Here is a 23,911-nt window from a genome sequence, read left to right as displayed (position 1 = left end):
AGTCAGATGGTATTGCATGGTGGATCCAAACCTAATGGTACTTCGTATTTCTGCATTTGTAATTTCATACATTTTGACAAGATTTCAACACCACTGGTGGAAATGCAGCCCCAAACCATGACTGAGCCGCCACCGTGTTTTACATTTGGCTGCAGACACTCACAGTTGCACCTCTCTCCTGAACTCCTCTGTACCTATTGTCACGGATTTTCACCCCAGTTCTTGTGTAATTTGGGATTACCCCAGCTTCTTCTCCCGTTTCCTTTGCTGGATTGTTTCCTAATTCCTAAGGATGTGGCTTTCAGGTCCTATTAATCTGCTGTGGATATTTTCTGCCACTCTTTTTGTCCTCCACTTGTCCATGTCCTCATTGACATCAGCTTGTAATAAAAGCAGAAAATCACTTTGGTATTCAAGTGATCAGTGTATTCTCTGTAAACCTTTGGCTCACAATCAGTACTTTTAATATATTTATATTATTAATTGAAACTTTGGCCATGTTTAAAGTATCCGGCTCAGCGTTTGCAGGCCAGTGTTGCCCTTAAATAAACGGTTCTCAAACTGCAGAGCAGGACTCAAAGCAGAGGCACGGCTGGTGGGCCATGGATCATCTTCATACAGCAACTGCTTTTAGAGGTTACACAGCTGATCACCTGTCACTTTAACCCCAGCAACCTCTTCTGTCGCAGAAACCATCTGCATGTCCTCGTTTACCCTCTTCATCAGTGGTCCCCAACCTTTTTTGCACCTCGGACTGGTTTATTTCCAGCAATGTTTTCACAGACCGGCCTTTAAGGTGTTGCGGATAAATTCAACAAAATAAAATCAGTACCAAAAAAAAAAAAAAAAAAGAAAATTTATTCATAACATGTGGGAAAAGTCCCAGGGAAACAGAGTTAACAGTAAAAATGATTTAATAAAAATAACGCTAAAAACCGATGAAAAAAAAATTTCATACCCGATAGTTGACCTGGGGTATTTAAACTCATCCACTTTCACTGCCTCTGCTCCTTACAGCTTCACTGTTACACCTCCCTCCATTCCATTCTTACTTTTACTAAAACTCATTTTGCATCTTTTTGTACTTTCAATAAATTCTTAGTAAGAAACCAAAAACAAACTTTTGTCCCTCCACAAACATCACTTGATTAATAACAACAGTCAACATGGAACATTTGGGAAAAGCATATTTTTGACTTGTAAACTGATACATTGTGAATCATTTATTCTTACACCGAGGTCAGCAAGTGAGGATTCCCTGTTCATACCAGGTCATAAGAAACCCTGTTGTGTTTTTCATGCTGCACAAATATCAACACAAGTCAGTTGCCTCGTCAATCTTTCAACCCATTTTCTTGCTAACATGATATTATAGAAAACAGACATCCAAGGAGATCCCAATGTTTTTTTTTTAATATAGTTGGCAATCAAAGATGATTTTCCTTTGAATCATTATTTACACATAAGTATGTACAGTGGTCAAAGAGGAGTAGGAGGCTGTAGTCGCGCTGTGTGCGCATGCACCACAGAGGAGGACAAGGGTGGAGGAGGGCGGGGGTAGAAGTAGCTAGAGTTCATCCTTTCAAACAAATGTATGAATAAATCTAACAGCGGCTTATTTCACTCATCCATTCGACATCACCGGTATGTGTGCATAGCTCGGACATGGATTTGGCACGCACACACACAATAAATATACACACCCAGTATATAAACAATGCACTGACAATGTGCACTGGCTGATCCTCGTGTAAAAGTCTCATCTGATCACGTCCATGGACACAGAGCTACAGCGGAACAGAAATGCAAAACACACACACACACACACATACACACACACATACCACTACAATCGGAGCCTTTCGTGTCATTGCCGGGTTTATATTTGAGAGTTTCATTCTTATGTTTTCGTTTGAGTCAGAAAACACAAGGCTTTGTCTTTGTTAAAAATAAATAGAAGTTCTTTAGCACATCTATGTGCATTTTTGGAGACGTGAACATTTTAAAGATCTTTATACCCAAGAGTAGAAACACTAAAGCCTGTACTTAGAATCCTGTGCAGCACATTTAATCTATACTATGGAAAGAAGAGCAACACGTTCAGACATTTGAACATGTAACCTGGGTTATTTTAGATTCGATTTGTTTTTTACTACTTCTTTGCATCAGCACAGATGGTGCGTTGGTCATTTTCAATAATAGCTCTACACTTTCATTTTTGGTGCCTCATGTGTGCTGGACTGACTTTTATCATGCTGAAATCATGTAGTAAACTTGGGAGATTATTATTATTATTTACCTCAGTACTAGGACAAAGGAGTCTGTTGGATTATAAGATACGTCTCCAAAGACACATCAGAGTTCAATGACTCAAAAACAAGCAAAAATCTCAAATATAAAAAAAAAAAAAAAAGATGATGACTACTGAAGAGGCACACAACAGCTGGACACACTCAGTTGTTACAGTACTTGAGTAGATGGTCAAGGCGTACACACATCTAGGGCTTTGGTGCATCACGGGACAATCAGGAGTGTTTTTTTCCTTCTTCAGTTCGAAATAGTACGACAGGCACCGATCTCACTGATCAGTCCGTATATATATATATATTTATTTATTTATATATATATTTATACCTATAAATCCATTCAATGAGCTATGTACAAAGTATGGCAAAGAAAAATCTTTATTTAAACTTAATCAGCAGATGTCATTGGCTCTTCACTGGCTAGTCCGTAACGTCTGCAGTGGGTTTCATGCTTAGGAGTGAGTCCATACCGACAACCTGCAGCCGTCTCAGAAATGGACTCATGGACCCGAGTCGTCCCAGATTTAAAACAATCTCAGTAGAGTCCGTCCAGGCCACAGGTTCAGTCCTACGTGAAGGTTGTTGGTGACGCTGTCACCAGGGTCATGTGGCATTGACCTCCATGATGTGGTCGTCAGTAGCTGGCAGCACCAGGACCTGGCATGCATGGCTGTGGTTGAACACCTGTCCAGGGCTGAAAGGCTCGAGTCGTGGCATGGCCACGCCTTTCTGCTGCTGGTCGCCGCTGCCCACAGAGTGGACGCTACCCCGGCTGCGGATGCTTGCTGTGTCTCCTTGATCATCCAGCGCCTTGTCCAGCAGGGATAGGCTGTCGTTCTCCACGCAACTGTCTGAAAGCGCCAAGGAATAAACAAATTACTGATTGTCCAAATGACAAAGAAGAAGAAGAAGAAAAGCATTTTGTACCGGAACGTTATTTCTAAGATCTTTGGATGAACTGCTAACAGGCCAGCAGATTAAACAGAGTGTGAAAAACACAAATCTATTCAAAAAAAATACAAAATAAAAAATCTCCTTTTCAGTGTGAATGAAAACACTGTTCCACTGCAATCATTTGCTACATTTTAATGTGATGCTGCTTTTATGTTAAAATGATGAAACTATGCTAATGATACTGGTGCGAGTGGTGATACACTAACGGTGGTCAAATACAAGGCGGCATGGACTGTCATATTCAAATTTAGGAGCACCTTCTGAAAAACCCCACAGGAATCACCAGAGGGCGTCACCAATCCACACAATGTGCTGCATTGTGGTGTCACACAACACAAAGGTAATTCTAAGGTAAATAAAGCACAACCTGAGCAACTGCATGGAACAAACAAAGCAACTCATAACTAGTGAGGCTGAGTAACTAATAAGCTTTGCTGCTGCACACTCTGAACTTCCCTTATGAATAAACATCTACAAAGGCTTGAAGGTTTAGCAGGTCTCACCGGGGTCTGGCTGAATGGCCACTGCTGCAGTGTGAGGCAGGTACTTCAGCACTTTGATCTTGGGGAAGGGAAGGTGTCCAGCAAACAGAGGCATCACCTCGATCTGGACTTTGTGAGTGGCGTTGGCCGTCATTGGCATGAGCACCATCCCTGAACTCTTCCCACACACCGCCCAGTTACTGCTGCTGTCAGCCACTGTGGACATGCAAGCAAACACAACTATTAAAATTGTTTCACATTATCAAAATCAAACAGACTATTTGTTGCCTTAAATTATTTTGCCTTGTTTGTGTCTGGCCATGTGCAAAAAGGAGTCTGAAGAATAGTTTGAAGAGATGGTTTTGCTTGGAGTGCCTGGCTCTTATACATATGCACATCTGAACAAAAGCAAGTCGATCTATAAAGTGATAAATCCACCGCTTCAGCTAATATCTTGGTATTTGTGAAAAGTGATATTAACTCTTACAGAACTACAGTTTTTGGCAAGCAGCTGATTTTAGGCACCAGCATTTCTACGTTGAGTGTTGTGTGAAATTAATGCCATTTTTAGATTCTTCAGCCGAATATTCCTCTCAAATAACTGACCGGTCTACTAAAAATCTGATTTAATTAAAAGAAGAAAAAACAAGACAGAAAGGGGAGCTGATAGCATACCTTCATACATGAGCTTGGTGGTTTTGGGGCCATCGGTCTCAGTCTTGCTGTCCTCTGCAATCTCTCCCTCTGCTGGTTCAGTCAGTCGTGTTATACACACCTCAAGTCCACAGAGGACGCCAGAGCGGCAGCGCTGCTCACCAGCAGGAGGGAAGATTTCTGCTTTCACGCTGTACAATGTCTGATGACATGAATTAGAGGTTATCAGTGGGTGGGAGAGTTAATGATAATGGCTAACTTAACTGCAACTAAACTCCTACAATGAGCTATCCATACAAAGTAGCCACTTGCAAACAGAATTTGCTCAGATGTTTTAAAAGTCTTGATATTTAACGTTCTGACAACACAATCACTGCTTCACTTACGCATTTAGATGAAAAGGACCTAAATCTGGAGTTTAAGTGGACTTACAGTGACTCTCTCAAGCTGGAACTGGTAGTGGAAAGGTTTGTAGGCAGAAATGTCTTGGCTGAGCGGAGAAAAGTTGGCAGAGAAAACACACTGGAGACAGGAGGGCAGGTCGTCCTTCCACCTCACCTCCCACAAGCAGAACACACTGTGCTTACAGCACAGAAGCTAGACACACAAAATACACACCAGACATCAGTGCGAGTCCATGGATGATGTAGCTCTGATGTTTCAAATCGACATCTAAGATGGAAAATGTATTATGACATTGTCTATCCTGATGTAAAAGGAATCTGAAAACACTCTGGGGCTCCGTCCACAATGACAAGAGGTTTCCAGACAAATTAACACCAAGATGCAAAATCAAGAATAAAATAAGCAAAACAGTGCACACAGCCTATAAAGCCATCTTTAACCCAAAATATTACAGAAGGCATTCACCATATTTTAAAACTGGTGTCATTATTTAAAATAAAGGAAGACGTTTGTTAGGCTTTTTACCCCTTTCTGCTCACCTGTTGTGTTTTAGTGTTAAGAGACTGGAGCTCCAGCGATGCGTGCTGCTTCTCTGTCAGCTTCACTTCTGCCAGCGTAAAATTAACATCTGACACATTCTGCACACACACCTGGATGTACTTCCTGTGGGATCACGTCCAACAGGTCACAAGTCAGACAGGTTTGGAAAGGTAATGGTAAAGACTGTTAATAAGTTAAATCTAAACTTTCATCTTTCCCAACAATAAAAACTAATTAAAAAGAGGAAGAGACTTGCCTGTTACCAGCAGAAAGCAAAGAGTGTTTGGTCTTGAAAGGGATGTAGAAGGTAAGGGCAAGCAGTGTGGAGTAGATCGACCACGGACAGTCGATAGACATCTGTGTACACACACAAGTTTACGTTTCTCAGACTATCAGCTATCTGGCAAATATGTATTTGGTTGATGACTAACAATCATATTCTTTACAATTTATGTCAGCTAACTATTTAAAATAGTCAATTGTTTATCTTAAAAAAGAAAGAAAAAACAAAACTACAATATCTTTGGGCCCAAAGTGAGGTCATCAAATATCAAGTATAAAACCTTCACCACACAAAAACATCAATTCTTCTATAATGTGAAAGCATTAAAGTAGCAAACCCTCACGATAACTTAAAACATTTATTAGAATATTAGTCATTAATCACCTTATGAACAACTGATCGATTGATCACTAGAAAACATAATCCACACTATACACAGGTACCACCTACAGCTTGAAAACCAGTGATATGTAGCATGCTTCGTCACTCACATCTCCCCCACAGAAACATGTCTTGTGTCTCACCCTCTGATCGATGGCAGTCATCGGTGTGTCGGGATGACTGTAGCTCCGTGGTCGATGGCGGACCTCCCCATTAGTCAGCCTCTCATTGGCGGGCCGGTCAGCCCCGGACGGGATTATGCACAAAACCTCCAGCTGAAACTCCAGAGTGTGGTAGGGAGGGGCCGGAGGAAGGCTGATGCTCGTCACCTTTTCAGACGACTGAATGGACAAAGTGCTTTCACCCACCAACTCTGAACACAAGAGGGGGACAGAAAAGATGGCCGCGTGAAGTTTAGAGCTCCGTATCTATGAGTTTGTTTATGGGCACAACTCAGTTCTGAACCGAAACATGAACACCAAGATTCTGTGCAAACCCCACCCACCCACACAGCAGCACAGTGGAGATCCATATAGTTCAGACGACATTACTCAAATAACAGGTGAGATCATCTAAGCAGTTTGGCATGGAAAGAATGACAGCAGTAAAGTGGACTGTCAGGAAAGATCACTGCTCCAAATGACTATCTTAAAAGAATCATTTCTTATATTCAGTGTAGTTACTGACCAGAAGTAGGGCTACTGATTCGGGCGGTGCAGCTGGTGGAGGGCAGGATGGGCATTGTTTCTGTGTTGCTGAGCTGCAGGGCATCTCCTTTCTTCACAGTGTAGTGACCCGTCAGCAGAGTAAACTTCACCTTCTGAGGCAGACCAGCTAACAGTGGCTCTGAAAACACAGACACAACTACAGTGACGCACACATGCTGCACTGGCTTATGGGTAAGTGGAATATTTATAGTCTGATCAGCTCAAATGAGCTGGTAAAACTTATTTAACTTTTTTTAAGCTATTGAGCTGTTAAAATTAAAAGTTAAAGTATTTTTATGAACTAATCATTTATTAGAATTTATCAACCTCAAACTCTTTATGCTTATATGGTCATAATTACAGAAAACTATTAGAGAATTTAAGCTAATAAAGCTGCAAATAAACTCAAAGTGTAACAAACACAACAGCCCCAGACATGAAGAATCTGATTTTAATCAAATAAAAGTATTCAGACCTGAGAGAGGCTCCACGGTGAGCTGGGGCTCCTGAGAATATACTTCATATTGGGCCGACGGGTAGATATGAGGCAGGATAAACTGCACCTCACCGACTGTGGCACACAGCTGACGAAGTGTGTAAGTACCTGGCTGTCCACTCTACAATGCAAACCAGAGGCACAAATGAGAGTGTGAGGGGGGGAAAGTTAAAGGGACATTTTATGACTGAAGGAAGGTCGCATCTTACTGGTGCCGTGAACGTGATGCTGTTGTTCCCAGGCTCTAATGTTACATCCTGCACCTTCAGCATTTGGGCTCCTTCCTTAATTCCAACAGTAGGGGGGCTGATACAGTTAGGCGTGTCTGGGGGTGAGTTGCTGTCATGACGACGCATGAGCAGGTGAGTGTTTTTACATATCACTCCTGTAGAGTTGAGAGAATTGTCCGAAGGACTCCTGTCCTGAATCTCATCCAGCTCTAATGAAGGCCCGGCGCCTGCGGAGGATGGAGGACCCGCTGATGAGTTACTCTGTCTAAACACTACTGTCCCTGGGTGCGTTTGTCTCTGAGCTCCCTTTGACCTCCCATGAGTCCCTCCATGATCCACCTCAAAGTGAATGCTGGCGACTAGTTGCTGGATGCGCACCGACACGGGCATCAAGCACCGCAGAGTGAGCTCCACCTGCAGGACAGCTCCAGAGTGCACCGAGGCTGCTGCTGGATGGAACTTTAACTGCGTGAGCTGTGCAAACACGCCCATGCTGAGGGTAACTTTGTGAGCTGAGAGCAAGAAGTAGAGGGAAAAAAAAAAAAAAAAAAAACACGTTAATGATGTGCACATTTTTGTAAATTATAAATACAAAGTGGATTCCAGCTGATTGGGAGTTAAACAGAAGTGCTTACACTGGTCTCCAGACTTGCCAGTAAAGCTCAGAATTTCCTGACAAAAGTGTTTCCTCTCGTCCGTCGTCAGATTTACATCACCAGCCAACAAAGCACTGGTTTGTAAGTAGCTGTGGGGGGTTGTAAAGGAAACCAAATAATTCATTTCACTACTTCAAAAACAACTTTTGGAAGAACAAAACAGGAACCCCTACTTTACCTTCAAGGCCAAACCGAACCAGACAAGGTTTCACATCATCAGTGGCTCAGCCTATTTTAACCCTGACTGATGACAATACTAGACTAACTTATAGAAGGTCATGTAAATATTTTGATGCCATAACAACCGACTTTATATTATAAAGAAACTAAAGGACATATTTTTAAAGTACTAACTTTGACCAGTGCAACCATTTTTATGAATAGTAAAGTAGGAAAGTAATAAATGTGCTTCAGTGTTTAGTACTGTGAAGTAATGTTAAATCTTGGCACCACTGTGATGTTTTAATATTTGCCCATTAATTAGTCTCATGGCTCTGAAGGATACTCTTCAGTTTTGCTCAGCAGCTTCTGACACTCAGCAACCTGTCTCCTGGTGTGAGTCACAGGGAGGCTCCACCCCTCTGACACGTATGACTTCAGAGCTTCCTGTAAGAAGGTTTCCGCCCGCTCAGGATCTCCCTTCCTCCTGTGTTACATAAAAAAGACATATATAAACAAATCACCTTGTTCCTCTTCATTATAGAAAATGATAGAAATCATCATCATCATCATCATCATCATCATTATTATTATTATTGTCATCATCATAGATTTTTATATATTTGTGAAGAAATTCTTTTCTTTTTTTCCTTTTGTACACTGATAAAGTTATTTTGCAGGTTATAATGTATGAAATTACATGCAAATACTGCCCACTCACTTATTCTCTATTGGCTGGCATGACATCAAATATGAGCCAGTAGCAGATGGACAGCCTATTTCTTGCATCATAAGTATTTGGTTTTTGACTATTAAGTTAGACCTCATATAGTTATGCTCAATATAATTAATGTCACTTAATTCCTCTCAATTATCTTCAGTCCTGTGTGGGTATTTATAGGCTCTAATTGGGAAACAGTTCTATAGTAGAAGCCTATTCAACCTGAAAAACTCAAATAGACCTGCCTATACCCTAATTAAACCAACAGCTTAACTCTTCCTTACATGTAGAACTCAGCCAGACTTTTTCCCACCAGTCTGGCAGACCGAAGCCGGCCGATGGCCTGGTACATTTCCATAGCAGCATGAGAAAGTTCCTGATGCAAGAAGGAGCCAACAAGGTGGTAGAAGAGAAAGATCATCAAATGAGCTGTTGCTGCTGAAGCTTTCAGGACATTACATCATTAAAAAAATGATGATTAAAAAAAAAAAAAAATTGGATAACAGTTGAAAGAATGTGTCTTAACTTCCTTCTTAGTAAACCAATGAAATAAAATATCAAACTGTGGCAATATGTGTGGCTTACAAGATAGTGCCTTTCAAAAGCTTCGACAGACGACAAAGCTTCTTTCAGCTTTTTGTACGGGCTCTGCAAACTGTTGACTGTGGAGGAAGACAAAGGAGATTTTAAAAACACATGCGGTTATTTATTCCCTTTCAAATAAGAGAGGCAGTGAAGAGTAAAGTGTAACCCTGAGGGTTCAGGCACACCATGGTGACTTAAGAGAGCTGCCATAGATCAAAGAGGCACTGTGCCTGTGTGTGCTGCACTGCAGAGACTACAACTAATAGCCATGTTTTTGGGAACAGCCTGTACTTTTAATCTAAAAAAAAAGTGACAAACTGAAAAAATAAATAAATAAATTAGGTGGTCATTACTGCCCAGCAAAGGTAGAATGTGAAAACTTACCAGTCTCAGGCCTCTCGTCCCCGAGCCCAGCCAGCAGATCTACAGTCCTGTTCAGGTCCTCAGAATTGGGTCCATTTTTTGACACTAAGCCACAGAGTTCCCCCAGAGACTTCAGCTGCAGAACGCAGAGAGAACACTCATTGGAAAAAGGCCATTTTATGTTCATAATACCTACTTCTTGGTGTTTAAATTATTACATAAAAGGATAAGCACATTTCTTCATTCGACAGAAATGGACTGCAAAGCATTGGCAAAGATGTTTTGGAAAAAAAGTAACCTTTTTAGTGCTCTTGTATGTAGAAACTTATTAAAGTATTGGCAGGGGGCGATGGCCTCCTACTAGGGCTGCCACGATTAGACGACTAGTCACGATTACGTCGACGACTAATTTAATATTCGACGCGTCATTTGAGGCTTTGTAAGATCCCAAAAGACGCAGGAATAAGAACAGAAGATGGCAGCACTGCATGTACAAAGATACCAGCTGCCGTTAAACCCCGAAGAAGAAGCTGTGTCCCAGAATCCATAGCGCCCTGCTCAGTTGTCAACAATGGCAGCAGCTAGTTAGTGTTAATATTACTCTTATTATTCTTTTTGGGTCACAAAATAAACGTTTAACATATTTTCAGGCGAGAATGTAGCTGTGTAAACCTCAAATATCTGCTCAGTTTATCAAGACACCACATATTTTCAAAAGCGCTCCGACGTTTTCAGAGACGTCTGTTACCCGCTAGCTCGATAGCTAGCGGGTGCAAGGCTCACTAGAGCCGTGAGAACACTGGACTCCCGGCAAATCATTTTCAAACCCACCGCCGTCTTTCGCTACTCAGGTTAAACATGATATATAAGTCACTTAGATAACTTAAAAATGTTATTGTTTGGCTTTTTTTAGTATTTTATTTGTTCCTGAGTAAATCGGTTTGGCTGAGATTAAAGTTTTTACACAGCTGAACAAACGTCAAACAGACAGCTGATTGTCTGAGTGTGAGATGCTCGAGAATATACTCCGGTGTCCTGTTATATTTTAGATAGCAAGGAGTTTATTAAACTTCACCAAATTTAATAAACTATCATCTTGTCTTTATTTTTAGTTAGCACATACCTTAAATACTTAAAGCTGTAAGCTAATGATAGTTATATAAGAGCAGATGCATGCTGGTGCAATAAGCTGTATATTGTACGTCCAATGGATGATGATCTGATTAGTCGACTAATCGCAAAAACAATCGGTGACTAGTCGACTATCAAAATAATTGTTTGTGGCAGCCCTACCTCAGCCTCCTAGCAGATACACCTATGGTATCCATTTGAAGCATTTGTGAGCGACTGCATTTAAAAACCTGCTGCCCCGTAGGCTGGCGACCTTACCACTCAGCCGTTTTTAGGGCTGAGGGGTAAGGTCCAACAGATCTGTTGGAAGCTTAAAGGTGCTGCTAATGGGTTTCTTAAGTTATTAAAGCCCAAGCTTAAAAAAAACGCAAGACTTTTGTTTTTTTTTATTTTGTGTGTGGTACCTTGTCTGTAGCATACGCCCAGAGACCAACAGTATGGGAGCAGTTTGCAGCTAACTGGGCTGGATCACAGCAGCCCTCGATCCTGTGCAGAACCTCCAAGCAGCTGAGAAACACCCAACAGTCCAGGGCTCCCTCAAGGACCTGCACCTGAGTAACATAAGAAAGCATTTTAAGATAAGTAATGAAGTACATTTTGTAGAAAGAGAGGATGAAAGTCCACTCATACCATTAGAAATGGTACGATCTGTGTTTATTACCTCCAGCAGGCGGAGCTCCTGTACACAGTTGTGGAGCAGCTCCAGCGCTCTCTGCGTGACCTCCCAGGGTCTCTGGAGGAAGATCAGTAAAGTGCACTGGCGAGAGAACAGGTAGCTTCTCAGGTCTAAGAGACTGGCCTCTCCACGCTGGATGCTGTCCCTCTTCTCCATGTCAATGGGTCGCCGAAGCAACAAGCCGCTCCAGTTACGCACTGGGGCGCAGAAGGAGCCGAGCCAGTTAGCAGTATCTGTGAAAGAAACAGATTAGCATGACCAAAAACAAAACTAGCGCGTACCTTTGAAAATGGAAACAAAAATGCAAACAGTGTTTCTTTTAATTAACAGAGACAAACTGAAACAAAGCATAATAATGAGGTGATTACGTACCTCCCGCTCCAAAGTTAAGGACATACTGGGTAAAAAGAGCATCCAGCTCATCATACTGGACCAAGGCGTCCTCAAACTGCTGCAGCATTTCAAAAACAAAGGCCAGCTCCTCCTGCATGACACACACATAAGACAAAACTGGAAATCAACACTTGGCTCCTGTAACCTTCTAGGACAGAGTTCAAGGACAGGATAACACACAGGCCTACATTCTGGCGCTTCTTTCCATGTACCTGGACCATGAAGTATTCACAGAAGCTCCAGCCCGGCTGGGTGCGCTTCTCTCGTAGTGTGCGCATTTCATCTTCGAAGCGGCCCAGGTTCTTGGTGAAGGACATGAGGAGGAGAGTTCGCAGCTTTAGCAGCAAGGAATTCCAGGATTCCTGAGATCGAGATGAGTCCTTCAGAGGATCAGACAGAACTACACACCTGGATGAAAAGACAAAAATCTTTCATAAGGAAGATTCAATCCACAAGGCAGCTTAGATTTAGCAAGCACTGATTACAGAAACTGCTTTGAGACAACATGTGAAAGAAAGCAATGAATTACTATTATTTCACTTTTTTAAATAAAAGTGAAAATGTTTTTAAATTAAGTGAATAAAATAATTAAAACATAAAGGAGTCTGTGGGTTTCTAATTGTGAAATTCATCCTAATAGTTCAGCTAAAATTGGCATTTGTAAAAGTTTAAATTTCAACTCAGACTCTTCATGTCATCCGTTCGGACATCAGTAAACTGCAGCATCCAGAGAACCTCTACGATAGACTTTCAGAGAATGTCTCTAAATTCTAACATCGAGCACATTTACATCCATTTTGTACATTGTAAGTGTAGAAATAACTTATAGTACACTTTCTCTCCCTAGACTGCATCACGCTCTGCATTCATAACTACCCACCGCTAGAGATTCACAAACTCTGTGTGTTTGTGTGTTTTGGGATAAAAAGAAAGGCTCTCATGACGTTTTTCAGAAACATAACATCAAACAATCGTTACAAAAATCAAATAATCATTTCAGACTTACACATCACATTTCAAATTACTCTGTAGAACAATTACCTTTGACAGTTACTCCAGAAAAAGAAGAAACTTGGGACTAATAAAGCATTGTAAAGGGAGTCAGTGTGTTACACATCGTCACGTCTTTCTAATTTCATCCAAATGAGTTTGTTTAAACAGGAGGAGCCTGCTAACCTGTCACTCTGCTTGTTGCAGAAGTCACTGCGGATCTTGTCCACAATGGATGAGCGAGGCAGGATGTTTGTCTTGTTCTTCTTCTTGGTATCATTGGTCTCCACCACAATGATGACCCAGTCTGATGAGCCGTGGGTCCTCAGGCTGTTCTGCCAGCGCATCATGTCCTCCTTCACGGAGCTCTTATACATTTCTGTATCCTACAATAAAGCACATTATTTTGCTTAGTCAGGCATTTTATGAAGACTTAGTACTGGCTGTCAAAATATGAAAGAAAACTGGTGCTGGTTTAAAAACAATTAGTCATCAACCCAGACATTGATGTGACTTAGTTAAAGTTATTTCATTTTTATAATGCAATTAATTACCTTTTTGCATAGTGGTATATAAGCACATACGCCTGTTCAACTGCTCATTAATGGAAATAACTACTCAGCCAATCACATGGCAGCAACTCAATACATTTAGACACGGTCAAGACAACCTGCTGAAGCATCACAATAGGGAAGAAAGGTGACTTCAGTGATGTTGAATGAGGCATGGTAGTGAACCTAGTGAAAGTGGGCTCTCTGGTTGATGCTAGAGGGCAGAATAGAATAGCCACAGAGTAACTCAAATAACTACTTATTAAAATCATGGTATGGAAAGCAGTTTGCTTAGAGACTAGAAAATAGACGACTGGAAAAATGCTGCCTGGTCTGCCGAGTCTCGATTGTTGCCAAGACTCAGATACTAGTCTGTGGCAACAACACAAAAACACAGATCCGTCCTGCTTTGTATCAACAGTTTAGGCTGGTAATGGTATAACGGTGTGGGGGGTGTCTTCTGAAACACTTTGGGCCCCTAATCATTGTGTAAATGCCACAGGCTGCCTGAGTATTGTTGCCAACCATCTCTATCCCTATGTAAGCACACTGTACAGTCTTCTGATGCTTGCAACAGGATAGCACACCAGGTCACAAAACTTGAACTGGTTTTGGAACTTTACAATTTGTTCACTCCACAGTCACCAGATCTCGCACCTTTGGGATGTGGATGGAACGGGAGATTCACATCACGACAGCCAACAAATCTGCAGCAACTGTGTGACACTATCATGCCAATATTCCAGAGTATTAGCAAGGTGTACCTGGAAAATATACAACATCCACACAACTGCAAATAGCTCATTTCTTTGCACATGTTTTGGCTTGAGTATCATCACAGTGCACTATATACCTGCGGTTTATTCCATCCTAGACGTTGGCCAATTTTTTGCCAACACCACACCACAGCAGTACAAACATATTAATTTTATTACAACTGTACTTTACATAATCAGGATCAATAAAATTTTAACTCATCAGATTGTAACTAAAGAGCAAATGAAGAAAAACATGCTTCCTCTTTAAGAGCATTTTGTACCCAGTGAGAATATTTCAACATCAAAGCATATCAGCAAACTGAAACTACAGAAAGAATGCTGGCCAGCGAGTTTATATTGACAATAACTAAACCTCTGTATCTGTGGGGTACTGATGTGGATGTTGTGACTGGGATTTGCCGAGTGGCTTGCTCTAAATGAATCCCGCTCGAGGGTGGTGTTTGTTTTAAATTGGCTGGAAATGAGAAGAGGTGGGCTATAATATGATTAGTCAGTTATTATATAACAGTCACCCGCCAGAAAGAAAAAACTGAAGTCCTGGTATTACACAATGTTTTGGAAGTTAACTTTTAGTCAGTCAGGACCTATTTGTCCTAAAGTGACACAAGTTGCCAGAAAATAACTCCATCTAGCCTTTATGATGTTTTATTCATTTATAAAAAAAAAAAAAAAAAAAAAAAAAAAAGGTTTTCTTTCTTTTAAAATGTAGCTATGGGATTCCCATATATTCCCTTTTTAATTATAGCGGCAGATTACTTCAGCCTGACAGTCCTGTGACTGAAGAGGCTGACCTCACTAGACAAGAATGGCACTGCCTCCAACAGTCGGCTAATTGCTTGGCAGTTTTGTCATCCCACAAGCTGAGTGTGAACAATTTTATTTAAGCCGCAAAGTAAAGCCTGCATTTTACATTACTCGCTTACAAAATGCAGATGTCTAATGTGCAGGAGGACACGCAGTACATAGCCAGCATCCTCATTACCTCCATATTCAGCTTTGTTTCACTTGTTAGAACTTAGTTCTTCTTTCAAACAAACAAACAAACAAGCAAACAAAATAAGCTTTTGAAAGTGTACTGCTTCTGTGTTTGGTTTCTGTACTAATAGTGACAAAGTGACTCAAGGAAACTGCAAAAGAAGCACCTTGGGGTTTAAAAAGCCTTTGTTTCTTTACTTAAACAAATTAAGCAATTCCATTCATGTGGTGTGTGTGTGTGCTTGGACAGCAGCAAGTTGAATATCACATACATTATTCAACTTTTCATTAAGAGCTGAGCACCTTTGCAAGCATGACGCTTTGAGGAAAACCACTACAGTTCTGGAACACGAAATTAAGAAATGCTCTCAAATCAAAAGACCTTGCTCTTGAATAAAGATGGGACTAAACTCGCACACACTTTGCAAAGCTGTTTGTCAAGGAGGCATTGGTTTGCTTGCTTTTACAAATAAGAAAGCATTCAGGTTTTACAAAGGCAGTCTTTAACGCAAGTATACTACACCCACAGTCCTTAGGAAATGTCATGAGTCATGAGCTGATGACTGCACTTCCTTAAACTAACCAACTGCTCAGTCAGCACCAGCAGCAGGTTCCTGCTTCTCTTGTTTTTCTCCCATCTGCTTTTGCTTCGCCGTTTATGTCAAGTTCAGTTTAGCCTGGCTGCGGATGAGCGAAAGCCATCCGTGTAATAACAGATAATTGTTGAGAAAGGCTCTGCAAACGAGATACACTTGATGATGGGTTGTTCAAAGCTTTGTGTTTATATGGAAAACAACATACATGTGCCTGTCAGCCTTGATGGACGTCACGTTTCCATATCTTGCACTCAGCCACCTTTCACCTCTTTTAAAAAGACCCACCTTTGAAAGTGTACCCACTGCATTGGTTTCTTCACAAACTGCTGGTAACGTGATCACATAGCCACTTCTATTTTAACTCGCAGTTAAGACCCAGAGCTACAATATTCACCTGAACGACAGGTGTGCAATACCGCCACATCAGCACTGACATACGAAGACAATAAGTGAAAACCAGAAGCAAAGACATAAGACCAAGTGTCATGTCGGTCTAACTTCTGTACTGATACACAATTGTATGCTCACGTCTTCAACACAACTCAAGTGCAGTAGAACAGTACGCTACGTTATAAAAATAGTGATGTGCGTGACCAGCAGAAGCAACACAAAAGCAGCAGCTTATGCCAGCAGATGCAACATCAGTTTTGTTGCACAGCATCATGCGAAAGGGGATGAACAGTGATCATAAAAGTATAAACACAACACTCATCCAGGCAGTCACATCCATCTTTAAACACGCATGGATTAAACAAACTCTGCTTTATTACGACTCGACTACTCTCACTTCCTGTACAAAATGTGCCAACACCTTTCCAAATTTCGCTTGAACAGCACCAAGTCTTTATCTCTCTGTCAGACAGCTATTTGATAAAGGCGAGTTTACGGAGCTTTGAATCAACCTAAGGACCCCCCAAAGACAGGCTAGAGAATACATGCTCAACCTGATCTGACAAGCAGAGCGAAATAAGATTGTGTATCTGTGTGTGCTTTGTACTCACACAGCAGTCAGTCCAGTAGATGTGGAGGAAGGGGAAGGTGAGAAGAGCCTTGTTGCCCTCCTTTGGGAGCAACTCCTCTTTAAACTGGACAAAATTAGCTTCAAGGAGGATCATTTTTGGTGCACGGCCATAAGTCCTGCACACAAATGAAAGCAGAGCATCAGTATACAAACACAAGTGACTACAGTTTATAGCACAAAATGTCATCTTTCTATCCAATGGATTCTTTTGCCATAAACCCAACCTAATAAACTCTAAAATATCCATGAAGACAGAGCATCATATCTTTAACTGTATCACCAGTAGAATCTGTCTTACTGATGTAATATGTACCTCACACTGTCTTTTCAAATATATCAGGAGGAAACAGAAGCAGTATCTTAGAAATGGTATTACTACACGCAAGTTTCCATTTTGTCCTCAGAATTGTCGATGTGTCCGTATGTTTTCTGTTGGATGAAGATAAATGCTGCTTTGTTAACTTCCTGTTATAACAAAATGGGAAAATTAGATCAAGGATGTAAAAAGCCGCCCATCTTCACTCAATGTGGTTACCGTCACCACAAACAGATGGATAAACTGATTCTGGCCGAAGTCATAACGATAACAAAACCCTGAAGTGTTATATCCACGCAGTGCAGATAACAGCTCAGAAAAGACCATCAGAAGCTCTGCTTGCTATGCCAGCTCATAATATTTTTAATACACAACAATATTCACTTTGCTTTCAAATGAAACATCATGTCTCAGAGAGAATTACATTATCACAGTTTGGTATTCCAGTCATTAAGGCAACTCTGGTGATTAATAATAAACCATCCAATATTACTAAGTACACCTCTGAGATCAGGTTAATGTCTAACCTTATCGTGTTTTTCTGTTGCTACACTTCATGCTCAGCCAAATCAACCAGTTTTTGTCTCTACTGCAGTTTAGCTGCACCTGTAAATGTCATTTATGGTTTGTGATGAACGGACCTCCTACTTCCTCTTTTAATTCTTTACACCTTTGCTTCCTCTAGAACGTCTCTCATTGTGCTCTGCTCCTGAGGTTTTTCTGTGTGATCAATAAATGTAATACAAATGTATTGTGTTGACTGTAATGTGCTGCTGGTGAAACACTGACCTGTGAAACTTGAAAGGAAAGAAGAAGAAGAAAAACAAACTCACCTCCTCCACTCCATTGGCTCTCTGGGAAGCTGTTGAGCCAATGAGGTATAAAGAGAAGTAAACAAGGCCTGATCTCCAGCACCTGAGACAAAAACAGGAAGACAAGGTGGGTTAAAAATTAGGTCATCGCAAAAAAAAAAATGCAATAGTTCAAGGGGTGGTAATGGAATATTGTTGTTAAAAAAAAAAAAAAATTCTCATGTCTTCTTGACAATAACAGTTTCCCCGACCAGCATAAAAGGATGTCACACCTGAGTTAAAACAGAGCGAGCAGAGGCCTTATCCAGGTAACTTCAGGGTTAACCTTTCATTTTCTGTTCTACGAAGATGATTCACTTCTTATTAGGGTTAATGGCCAAGGTAACCTATGATGTGACCCAACCTGCTCTGGAGCAGGTTGGGTTCCAGATTAGAGATCAACACGTATGAAATTCAACCAACCTTCTCCGCAGAAAATAGCGTCACTATTCCTGGATGCTCCCTGGGTGGGAACAGTACGAGGGTGTAATATCTTTATGTTTCCCTGATTAGAATCAATAATCAATAATATAGATGTTTAGATGCTTTATTCTTTGATTCTTGTTTTCTGTTGGCAGCAAACAATTTTACAATAATCAGTGTACAACAAGCATTGGTTGATCTGATATCCTCGTGTTGGTGTTGTTCCCAGATCATCATACTAAATGTTGTTCCAGGATCAACATTGCAAGTGACCAATCAGAATGTTGTGACGTCATACTTTTGCGACTTCGGGAAAAACCGGCATAAAACAAAAAACTGTACTTAAGCTGCGTGAAACCGCCTCTGTCCACCGATCAACGGACCCTGACCCTAACCCTAACCGTAACCCTTTAATAAACAGTAAGCAGAATTGATATTGTCCTTGCAACATTGGAATTTCATAAATGCACGAATGGCTTGGCGCGCAAAGGAATAACGTCACAACAATGTGATTGGTCACTTGCAATGTTGAACCTGGAACAACATTTTCATGATGGTCTGGGAACAACACCAACACGAGGATATCAGATCATCCACAAGCATTAATATCTGATCCTAAAACAGGACACCTACACTGTGCTTGCCACCCGTATCAAATGTGCTTGTATAAAAGTCTGAATTCTGTCTCTGTGTTTAACCTTTACTCTCAAACCCTTAAACAGCACAGAGTCTGCATCTGAGAATAAAAACTAAATGCAGTTACTAGAACACGGAACACACATCAAGAACACCTGCTCAAAAAATAACTTAATTCACTTTGATCTCCGACAAACTGAAGTGATTTCCACGTCTCCTTTATCAGCCTGTAATCTTTAATGTTTAAACTGGTCCAGTTTAAAGTTTCAGCGCTCTAATATCCAGCCACCAACAGCAGCACTGAGAGCACTTAAGGATAAACTTATTAACTGGAACTAAAATCTGGATTTCATCTTTTCTTCCTTTTTTACAACAGTCTTGCATTTTACTGTTATATTTCTGTTCTGAACAACTTGATAACATTTCTGTTGTACCTGTCATAGGGATCATTCTGGGTGGAAGAAAAGTCACATGATTCATCAAACACCTCCTTGTCAGATGCTGCCAACACCACTTTGATGTGAACACACAACATTGGGTTAACTTAGCCAATTGATAACCAACTTCATATGACCATTTATCCTGCTTGCCAGTGTCAGACAAGTGAAGCAGATAAGGGGAAGACACTCAGGGTATTTTAACTGACTTTATAGCATAGAGAACAGCAGTAACACCAATAATAAAAATAATGGCTGACCGAAAAAAATAAGACTTGGGAACAAAATGCAAAGTGAATTCTTTTTTGTATGAAAATATCAGAAATGGAGTAAACAATCACTGCACAATGTGACAAATGGTTTTTAACTCTAAACACCTTCAGAATCTGCAATAAAACCTCACCAGATGCAAAGACAGTCAAGCTGTGATGACACTTTAATTTAGGGAAAATGTCAAAGTTTTCGTCGGGCTAGTCTGGCAGCATCAACCTCCTGCACTGCACTCTTCTTCTATATCTGCTGCCTCCTGTTTAACAGCCCTCTGGGTCTAAATGATGTCAAGGTTTCCAGAATAAAGCCTCCTCTGCTTCCACAACATCATTCTTGGGATTTCTACTTCTTTTTTTATGTTTAAAGCTGTCCAGGAGACAACTGTACACAGCTCCAGACTAGACTATTAAACTACACAATATTAGGAGCACAAATAGATTTTTTTAAACCCCTACTTCTCTCTTTTCTGCACAGCAAACACCTGCTTCCAAAAAGCAATAGAAATACCCTTGTATTGTAACTGATTGCTATGTCCTAGCACAAGTGCTACTGTTGTGACAGAGATTTCTAGCCATCTACAGCTTATCATTAAACAAAAAGTAAAAGAAAAAAAGAATTCATTACAAAGCACATTCACTTTTATTCTAAAGACAGAGCTACTCAAGCTAAGATATTTACACAACCAAAGTTTAACGCTGTCAATCCTTTCTTTCATCACGGTGTCATCTGTAAATACAGTCTGGACTAGCCTTCACAGTCGCAGTCATTTTAACCCACACATGGCTCAACATCCGTAAAAGATTCAACTGACAGAAAGCAGAAAAAACTACAGATCAATCATTGGTAGTAAAGAAAGCGAATACCAAAGCCAGGGATTTGAGTTAAACAGTCTATTTTTCTATGCAGTGCCAGTTGCTATAATAGAGCACATGATCAGCAATGCAAAAATAAAAGTGCAAAAACACGCATGCATCAGCATCTGTTATCACAGTGCACTGCCCTACACAGAGCCAGAATCAGCCATTGCTATTGGAAAAACAAACATCTGATTTTTTTTGCTACATGACTCGTTGTTCACGCCCCACCTGCGATTACAAAAAAAAACAAAAAAAAAAGAATCCCTCTCAGTCCTGCTGATACTGCTTTGATACAGACCAGGGTAGAAAACTACAAAAAGAGTTGTGACTGTGACTATGACATAATGGCTCAGACATGCAGCTTTTAATTTAAGGCTCCTCTTCCATATGCCTCCTACACTCCGTGAATCCACTTTTACCAGCGCGGACTGGTAGAGTCACCACTCCTGCAGAACAATGGTGTCCAATTTTAGAAATTATCAAGCTGTCATTCAAGGTAGATGTGTGGGTTTTGATTAACAGTGACTAAAGCACTTGTTTAAAGCTACACTGCAAACAGGCCACAGCCAGTGAACCAGTGTGAAACCATGTTTTCTTTGAATACACTTGAAAAGTAAAAGGAAATCACATGGTTTATGAAACAAAATGTAACCAAATATCCCAAAAGGTCAGCACTTCAAGCTCAACGTCAGGTCAATTTGACTCTCTTGTGGCAGTCCTCGATGTCGCCAGCAGTTGTCCATCAGACTAGAGATGGGGATAATAGTTACTGCTTTTTCTGCGGGGTGTGAACAGGAGGACCAGTCTAACCACCACTGGCAGCAGGTGGAGAACTGGTTCATGTACCACCATACCCTCCACATTCTGACCACACCAGAACATATGCATGTGGATCTTGTTCACTCCAACAGTGCCACAAATATCAGTCAATTCTGCCGTTTCCTTTGCATCAGTGCCTAATACACTGAGTGAGGTACATTTGCAAAAGCACTCCTTAAATCGCTTTTAAACACACTATTAAAACTTCACTTTTCCACATCCAGCGTTAATATTTTTTTTTCTTTTTTCTTTTAGATCTTTTCCTAAGCTTTATCAAACAGTTTCAGTCATTAAAACTAACTAAAAAGGTTTTGTTGCCTCTGCCCAAATAAAACCAAAATAAATACCAAGTGGAAAACAAAATTCAAAGCACTGAGGACACAAAGAGGTTAACCTAACTATTGTATCAAATACTAAAATCTGTACGACTTCAATAATGTGCCTGTACTGTCATCACAGTGACAAAATGTGAACTGGTCATTCTAACAGTTCATGTCTTCTTGTATACTCTGTAATGTGGTCAATTTAGCACAAACAAGTCAGATTTGTTGTTCTAATCTGAAACCGCCATATTTAACTGTTGAAGTTCAGCATTTTATCACCCACACTGGGATACTGCAGTTGTTTGTGTTAGCTCAGCAGTTCTTGATATACCCAGTGCAATGCAAACAATAATGAACTTTGGATGTTCACAAAAGCTGCTATTGAAGCTGCAAAGCAAACCCAATGTCTGATGATCCTTGCATTGGGTTAGCTGCTCTCACACACTTGGCACATTGCTGCTCATCTACTACATAGACATACTCTGATGTATCCCTCCTCATCGCTAAATGTTGCTGAGCGAATCAATGTTTCATCATATGTTAATTCTGCTATCATCAAGAACACAACCACACACTATTTGAGTGGCATAAGCTCTGTGTAAATCAATGATCACACGGCCAGAGTAAACCAGAGTGTAACCCGAGGTCTCCACTTATGCACAATTACAATCACACACACATGACACACAAACTGCGTTTTCAGTATCCAACTTGAGACAGTAAGTAATTTACACAGAAACCCTGACAATAAATCCTGCAACAATAGGGTGTCATTTTCATTTCATATTACATTTACTGTTAAGAGCATTACAATCTCTAAGGCCTTAACTTCATATTTTATATCTGTAAAAGGACCTATTACTACAGAATGCAACCGTCTAGTGTAGGACACACGATAACCCGTATGGAACGACAAGGGATCCCTATATCCACACTCTGAGATCTACCTGCGATTTCGCTTGTGAACCCCAATGCCTGAACGTCAAAGTGTGCCACCAATGATTTTCATTCATAGTCCCATTTCCTAGAGCCTCTATCTACTCTTATACTTGGCCACGACACTAAAAATTGAGTGGCCTGCGAAATCAGATGAAGCTGGCACCCACCACCATTGTCGCTCCCTAAAATAATAACCCCACCAATGAAGCTTCTACCACACTCCACGGGATTTATGAATGGAAAACTGAGCCCAGCTCTCACACTTCACTGTGGCAGCTACTTTTCGAGCTCCCGACAGGGAAAACTGTGGCTGTATAGCAAGGAACAATATGATACCCCACTAAAACTGCAGCACCTGTCCGTGACGTTCTATCGTTAGCTGGGCCTGTTAATCAGTGCAGCTAGCTAAGAGACATACCGTCTTTCCTGAGAACATTTAACACGAACACGGCGCAGTATGCACGTCTAAAAATATTACAGCCTAACAGTTTGGAAATAAGCCATCCCCAATTGCTATACACATAAGCAGCGACTACAAATTGGTTATTGTAAGGGTGACAGCTAGCTTAGCCAAAATAAGCTAATGAATGCAGCTAGCAGGGCTAGCTGTCAAGACCATAAAAAATAAAAGAGTGAACGTCTCCGTTTAACAAACACTCACATGTTACAATCGGCTTGTTTTCCATGGTATAGATGATTGGCTTTTCCTCTTGACCCGCCATATGTGTTAGCGATAGCACTCCATGAAAATGACATACAAACAGTGCTTTATTATTAGTAAGTGCTTATGTATGCAGTTGTGTTGAATCGATGGGGCCTGTGTCCCCACTGCGCTTCCGGGAAGTACGTAAGCCGTGCGTAATTAAAGGGCCAGCAGGCGCTTTTCGCATGGGGGATATAAATGACAGGTTTGTCAGGAAGCCAGCATTTTTCTGTGGTGTGCTGTGCACCAATTTAAAGATGTGCGTGTGTTCTAAAATTATGAGGATGAGGATTGGAAAACTCC

The 23,911-nt window shown here is 40.9% G+C and overlaps 1 protein-coding gene across 1 annotated transcript; it reads right to left on the bottom strand.

Annotated features, from left to right (window-relative positions):
• Positions 1-1,385: 1,385 nt before the first annotated feature.
• On the bottom strand, positions 1,386-23,754 carry trappc10 (trafficking protein particle complex subunit 10). The gene is made up of 23 exons (XM_040034822.1): positions 23,567-23,754; positions 18,184-18,265; positions 17,015-17,150; positions 13,299-13,498; positions 12,335-12,530; positions 12,102-12,213; positions 11,715-11,962; positions 11,458-11,604; positions 9,944-10,058; positions 9,560-9,636; positions 9,259-9,350; positions 8,600-8,740; positions 8,074-8,183; positions 7,418-7,950; positions 7,188-7,329; positions 6,693-6,851; positions 6,149-6,378; positions 5,598-5,698; positions 5,341-5,464; positions 4,829-4,993; positions 4,418-4,598; positions 3,764-3,958; positions 1,386-3,157 (listed from the first exon to the last, which is right to left on the bottom strand). The coding sequence occupies exons 1-23, from the start codon at positions 23,625-23,627 to the stop codon at positions 2,910-2,912; spliced, it is 3,795 nt and encodes a 1,264-aa protein (XP_039890756.1). The 5' UTR covers positions 23,628-23,754; the 3' UTR covers positions 1,386-2,909.
• Between the last annotated feature and the right edge of the window lie 157 nt (positions 23,755-23,911).

Source organism: Simochromis diagramma, unplaced genomic scaffold (assembly GCF_900408965.1).
Source record: "Simochromis diagramma unplaced genomic scaffold, fSimDia1.1 OVJJ01000091.1, whole genome shotgun sequence".
In the NCBI taxonomy this organism is placed as follows: domain Eukaryota; kingdom Metazoa; phylum Chordata; class Actinopteri; order Cichliformes; family Cichlidae; genus Simochromis; species Simochromis diagramma.
Note: the sequence above shows the minus strand (reverse complement) of the source record. Positions and strands in the feature narration are given on the sequence as shown.

Coding starts and splice junctions, on each gene's coding strand:
- trappc10 (XM_040034822.1), bottom strand. CDS start 23,627: ATGGCGGGTCAAGAGGAAAAGCCAATCATCTATACCATGGAAAACAAG. Junction 10,059..11,457: donor GGGCGTATGCTACAGACAAG/GTACCACACACA, acceptor TGCGTTCTGCAG/CTGAAGTCTCTGGGGGAACT. Junction 4,994..5,340: donor TTAACACTAAAACACAACAG/GTGAGCAGAAAG, acceptor TTGTGTGTCTAG/CTTCTGTGCTGTAAGCACAG.